Genomic DNA, 25,410 nt, shown 5'->3' with positions numbered 1-25,410 from the left:
CCTCCGTGAGCCACTTTAAAACTCGAATTTGATGCAATCGTGGGCGTCAAATTTTCAAAGACGCGTATACTGTATCGAGTTTTGACATTAAATATCATTACTCGATCTTGATTATTTATTTTGAAGTTAATTTCGTGTCGTTTCGTTGTTTCAAATATAAAACAAAATTAATTCGAGTAAGTCTGATCAACTTATTTTTTAAATTTATTACTATGCGTTCTTCTCTTATAACATTTTATCAATAACCAATATCTATTCGAAATTCACTTCGTATTAGTTGTTAAATATCGATTCATGCAATTGAATCAAACTTTCTGCTTTTTTCTTCATTCATGCTAAACTATACGTTATGATTAGTTACACGAAATCGCTGCGTTTGCTCATTTATAATCATCAGCATTCAGAACACGGACACCTCATCAGATCGCGCTTTCTAAATACATATTATAATATACCTTCTTCCGATCATGGGGGATTCCTCTGACATCATAGGATACGAATGCATCGTGGTTGGAAAAAGTTCGATTTTGAAATACCTGACGTGTTGGTGTCACGTGTACCGGAACCGGAATTTGCATACCATCTTAAATAGCTATGTCGTAACTCGGAACATTTAGATGAACTATACGATGCTACGCTTGCGAGTTATGTAATTGTGCAAATAAGTCTGAGACAGTTGGTATCTCAAACAATTAGTTTCTTCATAATTGAATTGATATCGTCATATTTTTCATCTTAATATCCATTTGAATATATAATGTTGGAAAGATCGTCGAAATATACAAAGTGTTCCGTTTAAATCAACCATTGCGAATATTTCTGAAACTGTTGATACATTATGTTTCAAGGGACACATAATTTGACGTAATTTTTCTGGAAATGACAAAAATATTTTAATCTCAACTTTTTAACTTTACGCATGAAAGATAAGCAAAGACACGAAGCTGGTCTATTCTGTAAATTAACAACTAGAACCAAAACTGTCTCCTATATATTATATATGTATCATACTTTGCCGTTTACTTCTAGCACCCCGTAATCAAACATACGAGTTCTTTAAAGCAATGACTGACTGCTGGCGTAATAACACCGGCAGTTCGTAGCACGTCATGAAGATCGCAAAAAAAACAAGCTATCTGCTGAAAGAGCTTGATTCGTTATGTCGCAACTGATAACTTAAAGTTAGTATGGATTGCGCTATAAGTCGATCGCTCGAAAAACCGTATGGGGTGCGGGGTTATTTCCCCCGTGATGAGACGAAGAAAATAGCCAAGCTATTGGGTACGTTTTCCGCTACGGCCACTGTATAATTACAGTTCGTGGAGCTGCGAAAATTTGTGACTTCCTGCGATCTTCTGCCTCCATAAATTTACCGCCCGAACTGCCAGGCATATTACACCATTGACAACAAAATCTCCCAGTCATAAGGCCATGAGTTCTACTAAAACACAAAACGCCACCATTTCTCCATTCTATTATTACGGTTGCCTGTTGTTTTACTCGAGATACGAGGCTTCTTCTACAGACAACTGTTACTGCATTGAACCGGCAATTATTTTCAAATAAATGCTTCTTTAATTGGTACATAATTGGTATCTTTACTTTGAGACACTTTCCCTAGAGTCTCTCCTGGAGGGTTGAATGATAGGGAGTGAGTTGGGCTACGTTAAGGCGGCATGCGCATTGCGTATAGGTGTTTCTTTTGTTGTATTTAGTGCGAATAGAAGGGTGTTATTGTGTGTAAAACTTTCTATCGAGAAAATATGGTGTCGTTCGAATCTTTCCCTTTGAGTTTGTTGAACTCTTTGGAACATCTTTAACTTAACTGGGATACTTTGCCGCAAAAAGTTGTTTAAAGACTTGACGGAAATATGAAAGAATCGTTGTTTAAACTAAAAGTTGCGACTAAATGTATTTATATTCATTTATGAAATAATCCATCTCTGCTTTCCTACATTCGTTTTGTTTATCAAATCAGAGAATAAATTGAAATTTATAGAGTAGATTCATAGTAAAATTCATTAAATTAATTCATTAACACTGTAAAGTTATGTCCAACAAATCTTCAAAGCGGTTCTTGTAAAAAAATTATACAAGAACATGTTTACAATATTATTTTTTTAATAGAAGATCATCTCTCTTACCGTAGTTCTATCAGTTATTGGATTTGTATTCTGTGTTCTAACGTTAGTTTCCTAATATAACATAAATACCACAAAGTTTAAAGGCTAAATCGATTTCAGGAATTTCTGAAGCGAGCTAAATGCTACTGATGCAAACTAACTGCTAAAGTTTTTTAAGTTGCATGTACATTGGGATATTTGGTAGAGCGAAGCTAATTTCTACTTTGTTACTCGCCGAGCCCAGCAAAATCTTTTAGTTAAATACAGAACTGAAACCTGTTTGATCAATATTTGATTATTCATATCTGCAACCTTTATGAAATATTTAACAGTAAAAAATACTGTTAAAAATAATTCAACATTGTTACCAAAAGAAAATTATTTAATCAAAAATATTTCTCTTTTATATTAATACTTTCTTATTCTGCGTATAATAATTTTACTTGCTCTTTTAACTTGTAATATATTTTTTTTTATTTATTGAAATTTACAATTAATTCTCGCATTGAGAATTTTCAGTAATGTAATATATTTTACTCTTGATTCGACTTTCTTAGGCACCGTTATCCCATTGGAGAAACCAAGACGAAGTAAAATAGATCTTAAGTTAAAGCTCGGACAATGAATCTCCTTTTTATTTCGGCTGGTTCCCTTTCTTTCATTTTTTTTTTTTTTTGTCTGCTTGGCTTACCAGCTCCTGCAGGTCAGGTCCTTCCGGTCTTCGTAGTACGGTCCAGCATTTCTACTAACCTAGATGAATTCCAAGGTTCCTTCTCCGAAGTCAACTTTCGACATTTTTCTTCCCGTGCAACAAAGAAAAGGCACCACGTGTTTCGTTATACTCATTTTTCTACCTCGGATCACAACGAATTCCACCGAATTCCGCTTTTGAATCTGACTTCGAGAATTCCTTATTTCTATTCATGTACACGAACGTGCGTTCAAATAATCGAGTTAATTGACGATAATTTATTATTTTTATACATGTATTATACCTGTATAAAGAATTGAAATTATTAACCGTAATTAAAAAAATCGTAATGAAGAAGAAAGATACATTTCATTATGCAATCTTGATAGAAGAAGCTACTGTATCTAACCAGCAAATTATTTTTCAGATGGAAACCGAGGTGCGAACGCTCAAGCAAGAGCTGGTTCGTACTCAGGAGGCCTTGAAGGCAGCCACGAAGAGATGCCGTGATCTGGTGAAAGAGCTGGACAATCGCACTGCGAACCACGAGTCCGAAAGAAGTCTTCGAGATCAGCAATTATCGCGGATACTTCGTGCTCTGTTGGTGCTGGAGGCGCGACTGAAGCAAGAACAGAAATCGATCAGACAACTACTTTGCGAAAAGGACAATGTGATCAAGAACCAGCAGCTCGAAATCGCTAGGCTCAGACGTTACACCAAGAATTATATCAAATGCAAACGCGAACAGACCCTTGGTAAATCGTCAATGAAGCTTAACACGGCAACCGATATTAAAAACAACGACTTGCAAACGCCCAATGCCGATGTAAGTTTCGAGATATTGTGATTTAATTAGGGGCCTCATAGCAAGAACAGCCCTCAGACTTCTTAATTTCTTAATAACGCATTCTAGTAGTCTCCCGACGTAATTGACTTTTGCAATTTTTTATCTCGTTTCGTATATTTTATTGGCTTCGCGATGAGTTTCTAATATAAATTTAATAATGGAATAAAGAAACGAACGATCCTTGAGAAAAATCTCTATTCCTTATGTCAAGGAACATCTTTGTAATCACATAAATATTCGAAATACGTATGCCTGAGAAAACACATCAAGATCCATCAAAATTCTAAACTGGCGCAGTAAACAACTGTAACGAGATCTCGTTTTTTTTCTCATTTCAGGCAGGCTCCAGGCAAAACTGTGGAATTAGTAAAGACATTCAAAACCTAAAGTGCGAGATAATCACAAAACTGAATTCGTCGGAGATACCTGTTGCGCTCGAAGAGTTGGACAGAGGGGTGAAGAAGACGCACAGCTTCGCTGGGAGCGATATTTCGAAAACGAGTCTGACGAGCAGCGAAAACACGGATGTGTCGATTATCACAACCACCACAGAGGGCAGCCCCTCGTTGCTCAGCACCGAGGGTTTCTGCGAGGGCGAAAGTAGCGACGTTTCACCCGGTTCCACGCTGAACAAATCCAATAGATGTTCGCCTACGATGGTTACGGATAGCGAGAACGAAATCACAATGATCTACGATGGTGATGACGATGAACAGACGATAATGGTTGAAAACGGTTCTAAATTGCCGAGGAAAAAGCTAGGAATCGGTAGATCGAGGACACAGAAGGCTTTGAACGAAACAGACATGATCGAACCGACGAATATCGCGAGAACGGAAAGTAAAGACGACGGAATGGACTGTAACTTTGTGTCAGAGGACGAAGAAAGAGAACAGGAACCAATTTATGTAAACGCTTGCAACGAGACAAACTCGAGAAATTTAGAACACACAGGGAACGTGATCGCGGAAATGCCGAAGATGAACGAAGATTATAGTAATAATAATAATAACAGTAGCAATAACGGGAGTAATAATAATAATAGTGTGTAAGTATTTATTTCCTTAAAAGGGTACATGTATATCAGGCTGCCGATCGTGTAAAATGTTTATAACATTCGTTAACGTAAATTAATTCGGTAGAGACATACGAGAAACAAAAAATAGTTTAAAATCGGAGCAATATATATGCATAAAAGAAAATTCGCTGTCCGTTGTGTTTGTACGTGTTTGCTAGAAATGTTATTCTATGCGTGTAATGCTATTCTATGCTATGCAGTAACAGAAGTAAATACAAGATCCGTATAAGAACAACAGAGTGTATAAGGCTAAAAGCATAGAATCTTCTTCTACACCTAATAACTAGAGTTTATATGGTAGGAGTCCAGTAGTTTCTCGATTCCCGCTACCTATGATTCATCAATCAAGCATGGAATAAAAGTTCAAGTGCTAGCAACTGAATTCACTTGACAAGAATTCAGTCAATTATTCGTCAAATAAAATTTCGCATCAATAAATTGTAGGTGGCAGCCATTTGAGACTTAGGAGTTTGGGAGAGAATATTCGTTGATGGCCTGAGTAGCTTAATTGAAGAAGCACTCCGCCCGATAAGCGAAAAATCCGCGTTCGAATCCCGATCCCAGCATCCATCGGCTGAATATTTTTCTCTTTACAAAATAGAATTCAGATAAATGGAATGTTGCTATAATAAATGATTTAGATTATTATAGTTCAATATATTATATATTCACATTGTTATAGAAAGATATTTCACAACGTGTTTTTAAATTTATATTTGACTTCTATAGATGCCTAAAAATGGAAATCGAAGAACAGAACGCAGAAGAGACCAGCGGGAACTGGTACAGCGACCCTGATGAGGATAAAGTCAACGACGACGTCTTTAGGCACAGCACATATCGACCGAATAGCAAACATAATTCCGTTTTGGAGTGTGTTAATCAGATCCTTTTACGAGACATGGAGGAGGAAGAGAGTATTCTTTCCATACCTAGGAGGTTTAAACATCGAGGAAGAATCGTCCGATTTCAACCAGCTAAATTATCGGATATCGAGTCCGTGGGATCTGAAATGGAGAGGAAGAACTCTGAAGAAGGAATTACAGAAAAAGAATTAGCTAGCAACGAATTGCCCGATGTTTCTGTAAACAGTTTCGAACCCACTGCTACAGAAGACGAGTTTGGCATGAGTCTTACTGAAAGTGCTTCAACCTCAAATGTTGCAACCACGATCACGAATCATGAGTCGAGTCTTGAGGAAGAATCGGAAGAATCAAAGGCTATTCCAATTGTCATTATAGAACCAAAGGTCGAAGTGGAGGAAACGAGGCACACGAGTTTCCCCTCTTCACAGGTGATACAAAAGACGAAAACGTCTGTAAATGCGTCGAATCCACCTTTAAAATTAGAGCGTATCGAGGAAAAGACTTGTCTGCAGATGTCTACGAAAGGATTGACCATAGCGAAAAATTTGGATTATGAAGATATCGAGTCACTTCCGGAGATTATATCACCACCTCCTAAAACACCTCCTGCGTTGCCTCCCAAACCGCAGTTCAAGAATAACACGTTAATCTTAAAAAAGATTCCTAGCCCCTCGTTTCTCATCGATGAGACGCGGAAGAAGCAACAACTACTTGAACCTAGTTCGTCTGAACATAGCAAGAAAATATTCGGTTTTATATCTTCTCCTTTAAAATCTGCGGGGATTAACGTATCATCTGCGAGAAGTTTAAACTTCGACGATGCGATTAATAAAGTTACAGGGAACAATGAAGAGGGGAACTTCTGGAAAAACAGGTTTAATAATGTCCGATCTTCATTCCAGACGCGTCAGAGCGTCAGTCATGAAACTAGCGGGGAACAAACCCGGAAAATTCCCAGAGTCACTAACATCGTTCGCCATTTTGAAGAATTCAAAATTGGCGGTGAATCGGAGGATCAAACAAAAGAACGCACGAAAACCAAGGAGAAACATGTCCATTCAGAATTTGATCAGGAATTTGATATCAGACAAAATTTTGAAGAGTTCAATTTGGATGAATGTGATTTGTCAGATGATCCAGATAGACCAGAGGGCGATGGATCGGAGAGGCTCGGTAATCTTGGGGCGACGGTTGGTCAGAACGAAAAAACTGCCGCAACCAAAGACAATAATAATGTTCCTCTTGCTGCGAACAATTCGAGTAGCGGCTACGATCACTTCTTAGAAGCTACAGGTCTTAGCAACAAATCCATATTAACACCATCGAGGTTGCTGAGCAACCACAAGAGTATGTTAAAGCCAAAAGACGTCAAATATAAGAATAAGATCAAAGCGACAGCAGTTATGGAAAAACATGGTGTTTCCACGACGAACAATACTACCCATATTAGACATTGGACTGGCCCATTCGTCTGACGACTGGTTCAAGTTTTTCCAAAAAATCTGTTTCGACAAGAAGCATCTGCCGAAGGAACTTAAATTAATAAGCAAACGAAAAGTAGTAACCATAATATGAATTAGTGATCATTAAAGCCGTGCTAGGAACACGATTCTTTAAGTGCAAAATGTATTTCTGTAAATTATTAATGTTCTCTTTCCTCTTTTTAATACCTTTATCAGATTTTTTGTTACTAAAGAAATTGTGGAACGTAGAAGTTAATTTATTTATAGCACCTTCAATTTAAAGAATACTTGAATATGTTGTATATTTTAATAAAATGTTGCTTACCTATTTATAGCATTACTAATCAAGTCACAATGAATTGAGTAATTGAGTAATTAATAGTACATCATTGGGAATAGCTTATAAACGTAAATACTTACATACGTTAATAAGCTTTTTTCACTATGAAGTGCCACAAGTAAGTTCATTTACTACGGAAATCAACGTTTTTGTTATTTTCTAGTTAAAGTTGTACATCAAAAATTGAAAATATTAAATTATAGTGGTCTTAAATTAAGCTATAATTACGTTCATCATCAGATATTTTGTGAAATTCTAAATATCAAACTCTAATCAGTATCTCAACCAACTGTTAGTCAAACCTTGTAGCATTTGAGAATCTGTATGTACGTAATTACGAATTAACTATTCATCAACTAAATGATATAAAAGCAAAATATACGTATTCTATAAAAGTATTAAAGGCATTCATTCGAGGATAAAAGTAAAGATGTACTTATTTTTTGTTGGAAATAAAATTAAAGATGACTTTATTGAAAGATTCCTGCGTTTGATTAAGAAATAGGAATACACCAGTATAATATTAAGTATTTTGTGGCGATTTATAAACAACTAGAACATATCATACAATTATATATAATATACATATATATAACTTCTACTATCTATAAAAATACAACGCAACTCTATAAAAATACAGTGCTAACTGTTACTGGTATCAAAATCTAAATAGGGCATGGAAGAGAAAAGTACTGTAGAAAATGGACAATATTTAAATTCGAACATTTCATCGGTAAATGTTTTGAAAGTAATTCCATTTTCGTAGGTTAGTATGAATCACTCGTTCAGGCACTCTATTACACTTGGCTAGTGCTATATTATCAATACAAATGTATAGACATAGCTGAAAAATTGCGTGAAGAATCACGCAATTAATTTGGCACAGTGGTTTCTTCAAGTTTCTCTCTCTGCACAAAAATCGTAAAAGAACTGCAAAATTAAATAAAAAATAAGAATATTAAAAACATTGGTACATTACATGCTTTGAATAAATATTAATTATACCTCTTTATCCAAGTCTTTCTGAGTCCAAATTTTAATCACAGGAAGTTTATTCTAAACAATATGAAATAATTGTTGAAAATATATGAAATTATATACAAAAAAATATAGATTTTTTGTAAAAATTACTTACAGTAGAAGAATCAGAATGAACACTAAGACGTGGATTAAGAACAAATGGGACTCCATCCAAATCGGAAGATCCTGGCAGTGTACCATAAATTGATGTAGATCCAACAACTGTTGATGTAGGGGGTTGCGGAGCAGGTCTCGTAGGTCTAATTCTTGCACTAGGACTCAAAATTTCATAATCTCTATCGTTAGATTCCTCTGTGTCCTTTCCTCCACTTCCACTAATTTTTGGATAAACCCCATTTGCTGGTTTTGGCGAAAACTTTGGTTTTGGTGGCCTCTCGGGCGGTATTCTATGGGGTGTCCCATTTGATGGATTTGGGGAAGCACTTTGTAGTAAGCTATAAATAAGACGTTATATAGAATAAGTGGTAAGCATTAAGGTAAATATATCTTAATTGCTTTTAGGATAAAGACAATTCTTACTCTATATTAACATATGACTGTGAATTTGAATTCCCATTTACAATATCCACAGTTTTGTAGCAAACACAAACTCCGTTAATAACACTGAAAAGAATAGGAATAAGAAGAGTAATTTGATTTTTATGAAACTTTCATAAATATAAAATTCTATAGATATACCCAGCAGCAATAAATCCGTTTGGTGCCATTTTAGATGTATAAACCTTATGTATAACTCTACTACATATGATAATATCAGTAACTGCTTTCGAACATAGTTCCTTATTTCTAATTTTATAGCACACCTGTTTTTTTCTCCATGCCTTCTGCACTAAAATTCATTATTGCAATGTACTAAATGAAAATACATTCTTGATAAATGATACATTGATTAGTCTTACGTATGCTCACTTGAATCTACAGTATAAGAAATTATGCTATATCCTTCTGGAGGAGTATCTCGTTCATTAATGACTACGATATCTTCGACCACACACTGCGGTAACCCTTCAGTCTTTGAAAAACATATGTATCTGCCTTTCTTTTTAATAAAAAGTCCACTTTCTCTCCATAGATCGGCATCAGTATCTTGGTCATATGTTCGTGATACCTAACGGTAAAATGACATTTAAAAATAGTACACATTTATAGAAAATTAAAAAATAGTAATATAAAAATAGTTATAAACACCAGGTTAAATACCCTAACTTATTTATACAAACTATCTTGTGAGGTTACTTACCACTGTAAAATTTGGTGGACACTTATCTATATCTTCAACAATATTTATGGCTGTGATGGGTCTATCATCAGGTAATACAGACGATAACTGGTGAACTAACATTTTGTTGCAATTAATCTTTTTAGACATTATTGCAACCCTGTTAAAAGTATATTTGTATAACTATTCATGTTTTCTTTTCCTTATAACATATATTATCTCACATATACAAAATGTTAAATGTAATTTGTTATAAACTAATAAGTATAATCAACTGCTTCATAGATAATCACACTGATTGCAAAAAGTCAATTTGATAAATTGTAACATAACTTCAAAGATATTTTAAATATCACAATTAATACAAGACATCAAGTAGTTAATATGTTTTGACAAGTATGACAAGAACAGCTTTCATTGACATAAAGCACATTTCTCTACCAAAGTTCATTATACGTTGATTCATTAAAAGCGCCAGGAATTGAGGAATGTAACTGTGTGGACGTCCCCTACTTTATCTTGATGACCTATTTTCGATCGATAGAAAAATTTACGGTACACTGAAAATTGCTTGAAATAAGGAAATTTCAAGCAATAAAATTTCAACAATGACATCTTTGAAACACAATAAAAACGAATTACTACAAAGGACGCATTACTTATACATATACTTCACTTAATATAATTAATCTTTAAAGTATTCACGGCAGAGAAACACACTTAACCATTAGTAATCATCCACAAAATTCGCACACTTCTCAATTTGCTTACCTTCGGAAAAAAATTGGAAATTTCGCGCGACACAAATTTAAAAACTTTGCATATTCATTAATTTATCTGTTGTTGTACTTTTAATCAGCCGGTGACTTAATTCCAACAGAATAACACGGCAATTTTCGATCGAATAACGATCGACTGGTTTTTCCTTTGACACGCAATCCTATTCTTCAGAAGATTCATTCGTAATAAAGTGAAGGTACTTCAATGCACATTAATAAACAAAAAGGATAGAAAGAACGATTGAAGGAATGAGCAGGACGGAGGAACTAACAGAGAGGAAAGTATCTATTGAGAGAAAGATAAATGTATACATATACAATCAATTGTTCCGTCACAGCTAATATTTTAATATTCACGTACTTTCAAATGATATGTGATAAAAACCTGATAAGATAACTAACGAAACTCATAAACACTGTTACTTATAAGAATGGCTTTCCTCCTTTGTCTCTTCGTTGAACGTTTTAACTAAATTGATATCAATGACATCACTTTTACCACCACCACAACCGTAATGACTACCATCTTAACTGACTAGGGTAGTTGTGTTCAATAAGCTAACCTCTGTTTCCGTTCCTTACACGTCGTGAAACTTTACGGCGCTTTTCCTCGTCCTTCCTACACGATTCGCTTTTGCCGGATATTCGCTTGGTTTTATACGTATCACTCAGTTTTTAGGTGAATTAATCCCATTCCCAAGCAATAAGAAAATGGATAAGAATCATACTCCACCCCTTTATCAGCATGCTTATTGTTTGATCTGTTTAAATAAATTGTTTAATACAATTTAAAAGTACGACAATGTGATACTTTGACCAACAATGGCCATGGCCATGACACTCAGCTTTGATACTGAAGCTAAAGAAACCGCAAGGTGTTTTCTTTATCCTTTCAATGCTTTTATTCAAAATTTAATACAATTTAAAGTTAATGTTTTAATTATATACATATATTTCGGGCTTAAAGAGATTATTAATAAGTGGAATTAATATTATAGATTTTCAAATCAGATGCTAATTTTCAAGTGCACGAAAATTACAGATGGCGCGGATGTTTGCATCTAAATATTAGAGGTACATTGGTATATATATATATATAAAGAACAGTATTATGTATTCACTTACCTTATTGCCGTCGCTTACTATGGTGTTCATTGATCAAATGGCGTATGATCAGTTTGGTCTTCTAAGGAAATTTCGTAACATGGAACAAGAGTACAATAAGTGGACATTTACTGTGGCAAAATATAACTCTTTTACGAATAACTCCATGTTTCAACTATTAAAAAGGTATTTATTAATAATACTTACGTTTTCATTAATTTTCTTCATTAAGAATTACTTCTTAGTCGTAAAGTACATAGTTTGTATAATGTAAATAAGAATAAGTTTGCAAATCAGTCGTGAAGCAATTAATTTGCAAAAAAGCATAGAACTGGTGTTAACACTAAACCTACCAGCGCCGGTCAAATTGACTGCTCTTAAACATTATCATATCGCTTCATAATTTCTGACTTTTCTTAAGACATGCATACAATATATTTTTCGGTATTCACTTCTAGTTTGTTCTTTTATTTTCTAAGAAAAATTTATATTCTGCCTTGCCCACCGCGAGCGGTCAATTTGACGGGCCGACAAAATATTTTAGTTATTCTTAAAATAAATGCAATCAGTACAAAGAAAAGGCTATCTCAAGATTAGATGATAAATAAAATCAGTAATAACAAATAATAATAACTGTTACGCCCGTAACCTTGTCAGGAACCATAATTCATATATATATTTATAAATATTTACCCTAGAAATGTCGACTTTAAAAAAAAATTATAAAAAAAAAAATAACGGACTTAGAAGAAGACTGTTCAGTGTGCGATGAACAAGAAACTTCAGCAACTAAAAACGGCATGGAAACACATGAAAAGCTATTTACAACTGAATCAGAGTTGAATATTATAAATCAATGTTCACATCCAGGACAAAAAGGAAAGAAATTATCATTGATAGCAAAGAGTTAGACTGATGTAAAGAATCTATGTATCGAAACTGGGGCCGTTGGGACAGTTTGGAAAGAAATAGATGCAAGTCCCAAACCTGGCAGGGCATCAGTTCATAATATTTTTTATAACATGCCACACAAATTCTCATATCCCTTGGATACAGTTTATTAGCTAGTTGTATTCCCTCCTCGATTAAACTTACAGATGATGACTGGTCCTTTTCATTACTATTAATTCCTACGAGATCAGAGGAACATAAGGCTATCTTAATATGTGTCAAAAAACCATCTATTGGAAACCATAAACAAATAAATAAACTGTATAAAACAGACCATGTAAAAGTGAATTATTTAAAATATTGTGTAAAGAGACCAGGTATATAAATGTAATAAAAATTCAAGAATGGACATAGCATATTTCACGTCAATATATTATTGTTTCATAAAAAATAAATAAATTTTGTAACAGAAGAATAATAATATAAATTAAGTTGTAAATGTAAAGTACTCGCAATGTCTTGTTGAAGTTTCAAATTATATAATTTAAAATATTAGGAATACTCTTCTCATATATGAAAATTAAATTTTCAAAAAGAATTATATAACAATAGAAATTATTGCTAATGTTCAATACTACTAAAATATTTCCTAAGATTAGAAATTTTATTAGAACAAAAAAGATATAGCACATATTACTTGTGTACACAAACTTCACAACATACAAACATACCCAACATGCTAACTCATTGCCAACTTATGATGTGGATATGTTGTAAAATAAACTTAGCAAAAGTTATTGGGAAATCAGAATATTGTTGAAACATAATCTGGATATGTTACAACATAGTATAGTTGAATATAGAGCAGAGTATGAAAAATAATACAAATATAAAACATATTACAAATTATAATTTCGATGTGCTATAAAATAGTATTGTTGGATATGAAACATACGACTGTTAAAAATTAATATGGATACCATACAAGTCTTGCTTAGATATTATGGATATATTATAATCTATTGCCAAACATAATCTGGATATGTTCCAACAAAGTATTGTTGAGTATGGAGCAGAGTATGAATAATAATATGGATATGTGATAATGCATTGCTAAAATATTCTATACATATGGCGGATGATAAAGTGCCTATTTAACAGGCACGCTATTGTTTCGAATAAATATGGATATTAATAGGGCAATAGTATTTCAAAATATCATTTCTAAATTAATATGGATATCTTGCAGAGTATTGCTCAGACATATTATGGATATGTTATGATGTATTGCCAAAACATAATCTGGATATGTTGCAACACAGTATTGTTGGGTATGGAACAGATTATGAAAAATAATACCTATATGTGATAATGAATTGCTAAAATATTATATACATATGGTAGAGGACAAAGTGGCTGTTTAAGAAGCAGGATATTGTTTCGAATAAATATGGATATTAATAAGGATATGCAATTTCAAAATATCACTATTTAATTCTAAATATTTGCTTTTCTAAATTAATATGGATATCTTGCAGAGTATTGCCCAGACATATTATGGATATGTCATGATGTATTGCCAAAACATAATCTGGATATGTTGCAACACAGTATTGTTCAGTATGGAGCAGAGTATGAAAAATATTGTGGATATGTTATAATGTGTTGCCAAAATATTATATACATATGGCAGAGGGTAAAGTGGCTGTTTAAGAGGGAAGCTCTTGTTTCGAAAAAATATAGATATTAATAGGGATATATTATTTGAAAATGTTGCTATTTCTTGATTAATATGGATATCTTACAGAGTATTGCTCAGATATTATGGACATGTGATAATGTATTACCAAAACATAATCTGGATATGTTGCAACACAGTATTGTTGGGTATGGAACAGATTATGAAAAATAATACGGATATGTGATAATGCATTGCTGAAATATTATATACATATGGTAGAGGACAAAGTGGCTGTTTAAGAAGCAGGATATTGTTTCGAATAAATATGGATATTAATAGGGATATAGCATTTCAAAATATCATTATTTAATTCTAAATATTAGTATTTCTAAATTAATATGTATATCTTGCAGAGTATTGCTCAGACATATTATGGATATGTTATGATGTATTGCCAAAACATAATCTGGATATGTTGCAACACAGTATTGTTGGGTATGGAACAGATTATAAAAAATAATACGGATATGTGATAATGCATTGCTAAAATATTATATACATATGGTAGAGGTCAAAGTGGCTGTTTAAGAAGTAGGATATTGTTTGGAAGAAATATGGATATTAATAGGGGTGCAGTATTTCAAAATGTTGCTATTTCTAAATTAATGTGGATATCTTACAGAGTATTGCTCAGATATTAAGAATATGTGATAATGTGTTACCAAAACATAATCTGGATATGTTCCAACACAGTATTGTTCAGTATGGAACAGACTGTAGAAAAGAATATGGATATGTTATGATGTATTGCTAATATATTATTTACATATGGTAGAGGACAAAGTGGCTGTTTAAGAAGCAGGATATTGTTCCGAATAAATATGGATATTAATAAGGATATGCAATTTCCAAATATCACTATTTAATTCTAAATATTTGTTTTTCTAAATTAATATGGATATCTTGCAGAGTATTGCTCAGACATATTATGGATATGTTATGATGTATTGCCAAAGCATAATCTGGATATGTTGCAACACAGTATTGTTTAGTATGGAACAAATTATGAAAAATAATACGGATATGCATTGCTAAAATATTATATTCATATGTTAGAGGGCAAAGTGGCTGTTTAAGAAGCAGGATATTGTTTTGAATAAATATGGATATTAATAAGGATATGCAATTTCAAAATATCACTATTTAATTCTAAATATTTGTTTTTCTAAATTAATATGGATATCTTGCAGAGTATTGCTCAGACATATTATGGATATGTTATGATGTATTGCCAAAACATAATCTGGATATGTTGCAACACAGTATTTGTTCAGTATGGAACGGACTGTAGAAAAGAATATGGATATGTTATAATGTATTGCCAAAATATAATCTGGATATGTTACAACACAGTATTGTTGGGAATGGAACAGATTATGGAAAATAATATGGATATGTGATAATGCATTGCTAAAATATTACATACATATGGTAGAGGACAAAGTGGCTGTTTAAGAAGCCGGATATTGTTTCGAATAAATATTTATATTAATAGGGATATATTATTTGAAAATGTTGCTATTTCTAAATTAATATGGATATCTTGCAGAGTATTGCCCAGACATATTATGGATATGTTATGATGTATTGCCAAAACATAATCTGGATATGTTGCAACACAGTATTGTTGGGTATGGAACAGATTATGAAAAATAATACCTATATGTGATAATGCATTGCTAAAATATTATATACATATGGTAGAGGACAAAGTGGCTGTTTAAGAAGCAGGATATTGTTTCGTATAAATATGGATATTAATAAGGATATGCAATTTCAAAATATCACTATTTAATTCTAAATATTTGCTTTTCTAAATTAATATGGATATCTTGCAGAGTATTGCCCAGACATATTATGGATATGTTATGATGTATTGCCAAAACAAAATCTGGATATGTTGCAACACAGTATTGTTGGGTATGGAACAGATTATGAAAAATAATACGGATATGTGATAATGCATTCCTAAAATATTATATACATATGGTAGAGGGTAATGTGTCTGTTTAAGAGGGAAGCTATTGTTTTGAAAAAATATAGATTTTAATATGGCTATATTATTTGAAAATGTTGCTATTGCTTAATTAATATGGATATCTTACAGAGTATTGCTCAGATATTATGGATATGTTATAATGTATTGCCAAAACATAATTTCGTTATGTCGCAACACAGTATTGTTCAGTATGGAACGGACTGTAGAAAAGAATATGGATATGTTATAATGTATTGCCAAAATATAATCTGGATATGTTACAACACAGTATTGTTGGGAATGGAACAGATTATGGAAAATAATACGGATATGTGTTAATGCATTGCTAAAATATTATATACATATGGTATTGGACAAAGTGGCTTTCTAAGAAGCAGGATATTGTTTCTAATAAATATGGATATTAATAAGGATATGCAATTTCAAAATATCACTATTTAATTCTAAATATTTGTTTTTCTAAATTAATATGGATATCTTGCAGAGTATTGCCCAGACATATTATGGATATGTTATGATGTATTGCCAAAACATAATCTGGATATTTTGCAACACAGTATTGTTTAGTATGGAACAAATTATGAAAAATAATACAGATATGCATTGCTAAAATATTATATTCATATGGTAGAGGGCAAAGTGGCTGTTTAAGAAGCAGGATATTGTTTCGAATAAATATGGATATTAATAGGGATATAGTATTTCAAAATATCATTATTTAATTCTAAATATTAGTATTTCTAAATTAATATGGATATCTTGCAGAGTATTGCCCAGACATATTATGGATATGTTATGATGTATTGCCAAAACATAATCTGGATATTTTGCAACACAGTATTGTTCAGTATGGAGCAGAGTATGAAAAATATTGTGGGTATGTTATAATGTGTTGCCAAAATATTATATACATATGGTAGAGGGTAAAGTGGCTGTTTAAGAGGGAAGCTCTTGTTTCGAAAAAATATAGATATTAATAGGGATATATTATTTGAAAATGTTGCTATTTCTTGATTAATATGGATATCTTACAGAGTATTGCCCAGACATATTATGGATATGTTATGATGTATTGCCAAAACATAATCTGGATATGTTGCAACACAGTATTGTTCAGTATGGAGCAGAGTATGAAAAATATTGTGGATATGTTATAATGTGTTGCCAAAATATTATATACATATGGTAGAGGGTAAAGTGGCTGTTTAAGAGGGAAGCTCTTGTTTCGAAAAAATATAGATATTAATAGGGATATATTATTTGAAAATGTTGCTATTTCTTGCTTAATATGGATATCTTACAGAGTATTGCTCAGACATATTATGAATATGTCATGATGTATTGCCAAAACATAATCTGGATATGTTGCAACACAGTATTGTTGGGTATGGAACAGATTATGAAAAATAATACGGATATGTGATAATGCATTGCTGAAATATTATATACATATGGTAGAGGACAAAGTGGCTGTTTAAGAAGCAGGATATTGTTTCGAATAAATATTTATATTAATAGGGATATATTATTTGAAAATGTTGCTATTTCTAAATTAATATGGATATGTTGCAGAGTATTGCCCAGACATATTATGGATATGTTATGATGTATTGCCAAAACATAATCTGGATATGTTGCAACACAGTATTGTTGGGTATGGAACAGATTATGAAAAATAATACGAATATGTGATAATGCATTGCTAAAATATTATATACATATGGTAGAGGGTAATGTGTCTGTTTAAGAGGGAAGCTATTGTTTCGAAAAAATATAGATTTTAATATGGATATATTATTTGAAAATGTTGCTATTGCTTAATTAATATGGATATCTTACAGAGTATTCCTCAGATATTATGGATATGTTATAATGTATTGCCAAAACATAATTTCCTTATGTCGCAACACAGTATTATTCAGTATGGAACGGACTGTAGAAAAGAATATGGATATGTTATAATGTATTGCCAAAATATAATCTGGATATGTTACAACACAGTATTGTTGGGAATGGAACAGATTATGGAAAATAATACGGATATGTGTTAATGCATTGCTAAAATATTATATACATATGGTAGAGGACAAAGTGGCTGTTTAAGAAGCAGGATATTGTTTCGAATAAATATTTATATTAATAGGGATATATTATTTGAAAATGTTGCTATTTCTAAATTAATATGGATATCTTACAGAGCATTGCTCAGATATTATGGACATGTGATAATGTGTTACCAAAACATAATCTGGATATGTTGCAACACAGTATTGTTCGGTATGGAACAGACTGTAGAAAAGAATGTGGATATGTTATGATGTATTGCCAAAACATAATCTGGATATGTTGCAACAGTATTGTTAGGTATGGAATAGATTATAAAAAATAATACGAATATGTGTTAATGCATTGCTAAAATATTATATACATATGGTATTGGACAAAGTGGCTTTCTAAGAAGCAGGATATTGTTTCGAATAAATATGAATATTAATAAGGATATGCAATTTCAAAATATCACTATTTAATTCTAAATATTTGTTTTTCTAAATTAATATGGATATCTTGCAGAGTATTGCTCAGACATATTATGGATATGTTATGATGTATTGCCAAAGCATAATCTGGATATGTTGCAACACAGTATTGTTTAGTATGGAACAAATTATGAAAAATAATACGGATATGCATTGCTAAAATATTATATTCATATGTTAGAGGGCAAAGTGGCTGTTTAAGAAGCAGGATATTGTTTTGAATAAATATGGATATTAATAAGGATATGCAATTTCAAAATATCACTATTTAATTCTAAATATTTGTTTTTCTAAATTAATATGGATATCTTGCAGAGTATTGCTCAGACATATTATGGATATGTTATGATGTATTGCCAAAACATAATCTGGATATTTTGCAACACAGTATTGTTCAGTATGGAGCAGAGTATGAAAAATATTGTGGATATGTTATAATGTGTTGCCAAAATATTATATACATATGGTAGAGGGTAAAGTGGCTGCTTAAGAGGGAAGCTCTTGTTTCGAAAAAATATAGATATTAATAGGGATATATTATTTGAAAATGTTGCTATTTCTTGATTAATATGGATATCTTACAGAGTATTGCTCAGACATATTATGAATATGTCATGATGTATTTCCAAAACATAATCTGGATATGTTGCAACACACTATTGTTGTGTATGGAATAGATTATAAAAAGTAATACGGATATGTGATAATGCATTGCTAAAATATTATATACATATGGTAGAGGGCAATGTGTCTGTTTAAGAGGGAAGCTATTGTTTCGAAAAAATATAGATTTTAATATGGATATATTATTTGAAAATGTTGCTATTGCTTAATTAATATGGATGTCTTACAGAGTATTGCTCAGATATTATGGATATGTTATAATGTATTGCCAAAACATAATTTCCTTATGTCGCAACACAGTATTGTTGGGTATGGAACAGATTATGCAAAATAATACGGATATGTGATAATGCATTGCTGAATTATTATATACATATGGTAGAGGACAAAGTGGCTGTTTAAGAAGCAGGATATTTTTTCGAATAAATATGGATATTAATAGGGATATAATATTTCAAAATATCATTATTTAATTCTAAATATTAGTATTTCTAAATTAATATGGATATCTTGCAGAGTATTGCCCAGACATATTATGGATATGTTATAATGTATTGCCGAAAACATAAGCTGGATATGTTGCAACACAGTATTGTTAGGTATGGAACAGATTATGAAAAATAATACGGATACGTGATAATGCATTGCTAAAATATTATTTACATATGGTAGAGGACAAAGTTGCTGTTTAAGATGCAGGATATTGTTTCGAATAAATATGGATATTAATAAGGATATGCAATTTCCAAATACCACTATTTAATTCTAAATATTTGTTTTTCTAAATTAATATGGATATCTTGCAGAGTATTGCTCAGACATATTATGGATATGTTATGATGTATTGCTCAAACATAATCTGGATATGTTGCAACACAGTATTGTTTAGTATGGAACAGATTATGAAAAATAATACAGATATGCATTGCTAAAATATTATATTCATATGGTAGAGGGCAAAGTGGCTGTTTAAGAAGCAGGATATTGTTTCGAATAAATATGGATATTAATAGGGATATAGTATTTCAAAATATCATTATTTAATTCTAAATATTAGTATTTCTAAATTAATATGGATATCTTGCAGAGTATTGCCCAGACATATTATGGATATGTTATGATGTATTGCCAAAACATAATCTGGATATTTTGCAACACAGTATTGTTCAGTATGGAGCAGAGTATGAAAAATATTGTGGATATGTTATAATGTGTTGCCAAAATATTATATACATATGGTAGAGGGTAAAGTGGCTGTTTAAGAGGGAAGCTCTTGTTTCGAAAAAATATAGATATTAATAGGGATATATTATTTGAAAATGTTGCTATTTCTTGATTAATATGGATATCTTACAGAGTATTGCCCAGACATATTATGGATATGTTATGATGTATTGCCAAAACATAATCTGGATATGTTGCAACACAGTATTGTTCAGTATGGAGCAGAGTATGAAAAATATTGTGGATATGTTATAATGTGTTGCCAAAATATTATATACATATGGTAGAGGGTAAAGTGGCTGTTTAAGAGGGAAGCTCTTGTTTCGAAAAAATATAGATATTAATAGGGATATATTATTTGAAAATGTTGCTATTTCTTGCTTAATATGGATATCTTACAGAGTATTGCTCAGACATATTATGAATATGTCATGATGTATTGCCAAAACATAATCTGGATATGTTGCAACACAGTATTGTTGGGTATGGAACAGATTATGAAAAATAATACGGATATGTGATAATGCATTGCTGAAATATTATATACATATGGTAGAGGACAAAGTGGCTGTTTAAGAAGCAGGATATTGTTTCGAATAAATATTTATATTAATAGGGATATATTATTTGAAAATGTTGCTATTTCTAAATTAATATGGATATCTTGCAGAGTATTGCCCAGACATATTATGGATATGTTATGATGTATTGCCAAAACATAATCTGGATATGTTGCAACACAGTATTGTTGGGTATGGAACAGATTATGAAAAATAATACGAATATGTGATAATGCATTGCTAAAATATTATATACATATGGTAGAGGGTAATGTGTCTGTTTAAGAGGGAAGCTATTGTTTCGAAAAAATATAGATTTTAATATGGATATATTATTTGAAAATGTTGCTATTGCTTAATTAATATGGATATCTTACAGAGTATTCCTCAGATATTATGGATATGTTATAATGTATTGCCAAAACATAATTTCCTTATGTCGCAACACAGTATTATTCAGAATGGAACGGACTGTAGAAAAGAATATGGATATGTTATAATGTATTGCCAAAATATAATCTGGATATGTTACAACACAGTATTGTTGGGAATGGAACAGATTATGGAAAATAATACGGATATGTGTTAATGCATTGCTAAAATATTATATACATATGGTAGAGGACAAAGTGGCTGTTTAAGAAGCAGGATATTGTTTCGAATAAATATTTATATTAATAGGGATATATTATTTGAAAATGTTGCTATTTCTAAATTAATATGGATATCTTACAGAGCATTGCTCAGATATTATGGACATGTGATAATGTGTTACCAAAACATAATCTGGATATGTTGCAACACAGTATTGTTCGGTATGGAACAGACTGTAGAAAAGAATGTGGATATGTTATGATGTATTGCCAAAACATAATCTGGATATGTTGCAACAGTATTGTTAGGTATGGAATAGATTATAAAAAATAATACGAATATGTGTTAATGCATTGCTAAAATATTATATACATATGGTATTGGACAAAGTGGCTTTCTAAGAAGCAGGATATTGTTTCGAATAAATATGAATATTAATAAGGATATGCAATTTCAAAATATCACTATTTAATTCTAAATATTTGTTTTTCTAAATTAATATGGATATCTTGCAGAGTATTGCTCAGACATATTATGGATATGTTATGATGTATTGCCAAAGCATAATCTGGATATGTTGCAACACAGTATTGTTTAGTATGGAACAAATTATGAAAAATAATACGGATATGCATTGCTAAAATATTATATTCATATGTTAGAGGGCAAAGTGGCTGTTTAAGAAGCAGGATATTGTTTTGAATAAATATGGATATTAATAAGGATATGCAATTTCAAAATATCACTATTTAATTCTAAATATTTGTTTTTCTAAATTAATATGGATATCTTGCAGAGTATTGCTCAGACATATTATGGATATGTTATGATGTATTGCCAAAACATAATCTGGATATTTTGCAACACAGTATTGTTCAGTATGGAGCAGAGTATGAAAAATATTGTGGATATGTTATAATGTGTTGCCAAAATATTATATACATATGGTAGAGGGTAAAGTGGCTGCTTAAGAGGGAAGCTCTTGTTTCGAAAAAATATAGATATTAATAGGGATATATTATTTGAAAATGTTGCTATTTCTTGATTAATATGGATATCTTACAGAGTATTGCTCAGACATATTATGAATATGTCATGATGTATTTCCAAAACATAATCTGGATATGTTGCAACACACTATTGTTGTGTATGGAATAGATTATAAAAAGTAATACGGATATGTGATAATGCGTTGCTAAAATATTATATACATATGGTAGAGGGCAATGTGTCTGTTTAAGAGGGAAGCTATTGTTTCGAAAAAATATAGATTTTAATATGGATATATTATTTGAAAATGTTGCTATTGCTTAATTAATATGGATGTCTTACAGAGTATTGCTCAGATATTATGGATATGTTATAATGTATTGCCAAAACATAATTTCCTTATGTCGCAACACAGTATTGTTGGGTATGGAACAGATTATGCAAAATAATACGGATATGTGATAATGCATTGCTGAATTATTATATACATATGGTAGAGGACAAAGTGGCTGTTTAAGAAGCAGGATATTTTTTCGAATAAATATGGATATTAATAGGGATATAATATTTCAAAATATCATTATTTAATTCTAAATATTAGTATTTCTAAATTAATATGGATATCTTGCAGAGTATTGCCCAGACATATTATGGATATGTTATAATGTATTGCCGAAAACATAAGCTGGATATGTTGCAACACAGTATTGTTAGGTATGGAACAGATTATGAAAAATAATACGGATACGTGATAATGCATTGCTAAAATATTATTTACATATGGTAGAGGACAAAGTGGCTGTTTAAGATGCAGGATATTGTTTCGAATAAATATGGATATTAATAAGGATATGCAATTTCCAAATACCACTATTTAATTCTAAATATTTGTTTTTCTAAATTAATATGGATATCTTGCAGAGTATTGCTCAGACATATTATGGATATGTTATGATGTATTGCTCAAACATAATCTGGATATGTTGCAACACAGTATTGTTTAGTATGGAACAGATTATGAAAAATAATACAGATATGCATTGCTAAAATATTATATTCATATGGTAGAGGGCAAAGTGGCTGTTTAAGAAGCAGGATATTGTTTCGAATAAATATGGATATTAATAGGGATATAGTATTTCAAAATATCATTATTTAATTCTAAATATTAGTATTTCTAAATTAATATGGATATCTTGCAGAGTATTGCCCAGACATATTATGGATATGTTATGATGTATTGCCAAAACATAAGCTGGATATTTTGCAACACAGTATTGTTCAGTATGGAGCAGAGTATGAAAAATATTGTGGATATGTTATAATGTGTAGCCAAAATATTATATACATATGGTAGAGGGTAAAGTGGCTGTTTAAGAGGGAAACTCTTGTTTCGAAAAAATATAGATATTAATAGGGATATATTATTTGAAAATGTTGCTATTTCTTGATTAATATGGATATCTTACAGAGTATTGCCCAGACATATTATGGATATGTTATGATGTATTGCCAAAACATAATCTAGATATTTTGCAACACAGTATTGTTCAGTATGGAGCAGAGTATGAAAAATATTGTGGATATGTTATAATGTGTTGCCAAAATATTATATACATATGGTAGAGGGTAAAGTGGCTGTTTAAGAGGGAAGCTCTTGTTTCGAAAAAATATAGATATTAATAGGGATATATTATTTGAAAATGTTGCTATTTCTTGATTAATATGGATATCTTACAGAGTATTGCCCAGACATATTATGGATATGTTATGATGTATTGCCAAAACATAATCTGGATATGTTGCAACACAGTATTGTTCAGTATGGAGCAGAGTATGAAAAATATTGTGGATATGTTATAATGTGTTGCCAAAATATTATATACATATGGTAGAGGGTAAAGTGGCTGTTTAAGAGGGAAGCTCTTGTTTCGAAAAAATATAGATATTAATAGGGATATATTATTTGAAAATGTTGCTATTTCTTGCTTAATATGGATATCTTACAGAGTATTGCTCAGACATATTATGAATATGTCATGATGTATTGCCAAAACATAATCTGGATATGTTGCAACACAGTATTGTTGGGTATGGAACAGATTATGAAAAATAATACGGATATGTGATAATGCATTGCTGAAATATTATATACATATGGTAGAGGACAAAGTGGCTGTTTAAGAAGCAGGATATTGTTTCGAATAAATATTTATATTAATAGGGATATATTATTTGAAAATGTTGCTATTTCTAAATTAATATGGATATCTTGCAGAGTATTGCCCAGACATATTATGGATATGTTATGATGTATTGCCAAAACATAATCTGGATATGTTGCAACACAGTATTGTTGGGTATGGAACAGATTATGAAAAATAATACGAATATGTGATAATGCATTGCTAAAATATTATATACATATGGTAGAGGGTAATGTGTCTGTTTAAGAGGGAAGCTATTGTTTCGAAAAAATATAGATTTTAATATGGATATATTATTTGAAAATGTTGCTATTGCTTAATTAATATGGATATCTTACAGAGTATTGCTCAGATATTATGGATATGTTATAATATATTGCCAAAACATAATTTCGTTATGTCGCAACACAGTATTGTTCAGTATTGAACGGTCTGTAGAAAAGAATATGGATATGTTATAATGTATTGCCAAAATATAATCTGGATATGTTA

At 31.4% G+C, this 25,410-nt stretch overlaps 2 protein-coding genes across 9 annotated transcripts in view; one reads left to right on the top strand and one right to left on the bottom strand.

Moving 5' to 3' along the window:
- Positions 1–8,313, top strand: part of LOC138180081 (uncharacterized) — a 47,859-nt gene extending 39,546 nt beyond the window's left edge. For all 4 annotated transcript variants that reach the window (XM_069113544.1, XM_069113543.1, XM_069113545.1 and 1 more), the window contains exons 2-4: positions 3,242–3,640; positions 4,000–4,709; positions 5,469–8,313. In XM_069113544.1, coding sequence (XP_068969645.1) covers positions 3,242–3,640; positions 4,000–4,709; positions 5,469–7,080 — 2,721 coding nt within the window. In that variant the 3' untranslated portion in view covers positions 7,081–8,313. The remainder of the gene's footprint in view (positions 1–3,241; positions 3,641–3,999; positions 4,710–5,468) is intronic.
- Positions 7,927–11,178, bottom strand: Mvb12 (multivesicular body subunit 12-like Mvb12). 5 transcript variants are annotated; one of them, XM_069113575.1, is made up of 9 exons: positions 10,809–11,003; positions 10,440–10,608; positions 9,690–9,828; positions 9,359–9,557; positions 9,128–9,278; positions 8,969–9,052; positions 8,544–8,883; positions 8,414–8,464; positions 7,927–8,338 (listed from the first exon to the last, which is right to left on the bottom strand). In XM_069113575.1, exons 3-9 carry the CDS (start codon positions 9,816–9,818, stop codon positions 8,303–8,305), a joined length of 990 nt encoding a protein of 329 aa, XP_068969676.1. In that variant the 5' UTR covers positions 9,819–9,828; positions 10,440–10,608; positions 10,809–11,003; the 3' UTR covers positions 7,927–8,302. The 5 variants fall into 5 exon arrangements, with proteins under 5 accessions (XP_068969676.1, XP_068969677.1, XP_068969678.1 ...); XM_069113576.1 differs by lacking the exons at positions 10,440–10,608; positions 10,809–11,003 and adding an exon at positions 11,011–11,178; XM_069113577.1 differs by lacking the exon at positions 10,440–10,608 and having other exon boundaries at positions 10,809–11,004.
- Between the last annotated feature and the right edge of the window lie 14,232 nt (positions 11,179–25,410).

This window comes from Bombus flavifrons, chromosome 5 (assembly GCF_040668555.2).
Source record: "Bombus flavifrons isolate JBK064 chromosome 5, iyBomFlav1_principal, whole genome shotgun sequence".
Taxonomy (NCBI): domain Eukaryota; kingdom Metazoa; phylum Arthropoda; class Insecta; order Hymenoptera; family Apidae; genus Bombus; species Bombus flavifrons.
Note: the sequence above shows the minus strand (reverse complement) of the source record. Positions and strands in the feature narration are given on the sequence as shown.

Coding starts and splice junctions, on each gene's coding strand:
- Mvb12 (XM_069113576.1), bottom strand. CDS start 9,818: ATGTCTAAAAAGATTAATTGCAACAAAATGTTAGTTCACCAGTTATCG. Junction 9,279..9,358: donor TTCTTATACTGTAGATTCAA/GTGAGCATACGT, acceptor AATGAATTTTAG/TGCAGAAGGCATGGAGAAAA. Junction 8,884..8,968: donor CAGTCATATGTTAATATAGA/GTAAGAATTGTC, acceptor TCTTATTTATAG/CTTACTACAAAGTGCTTCCC.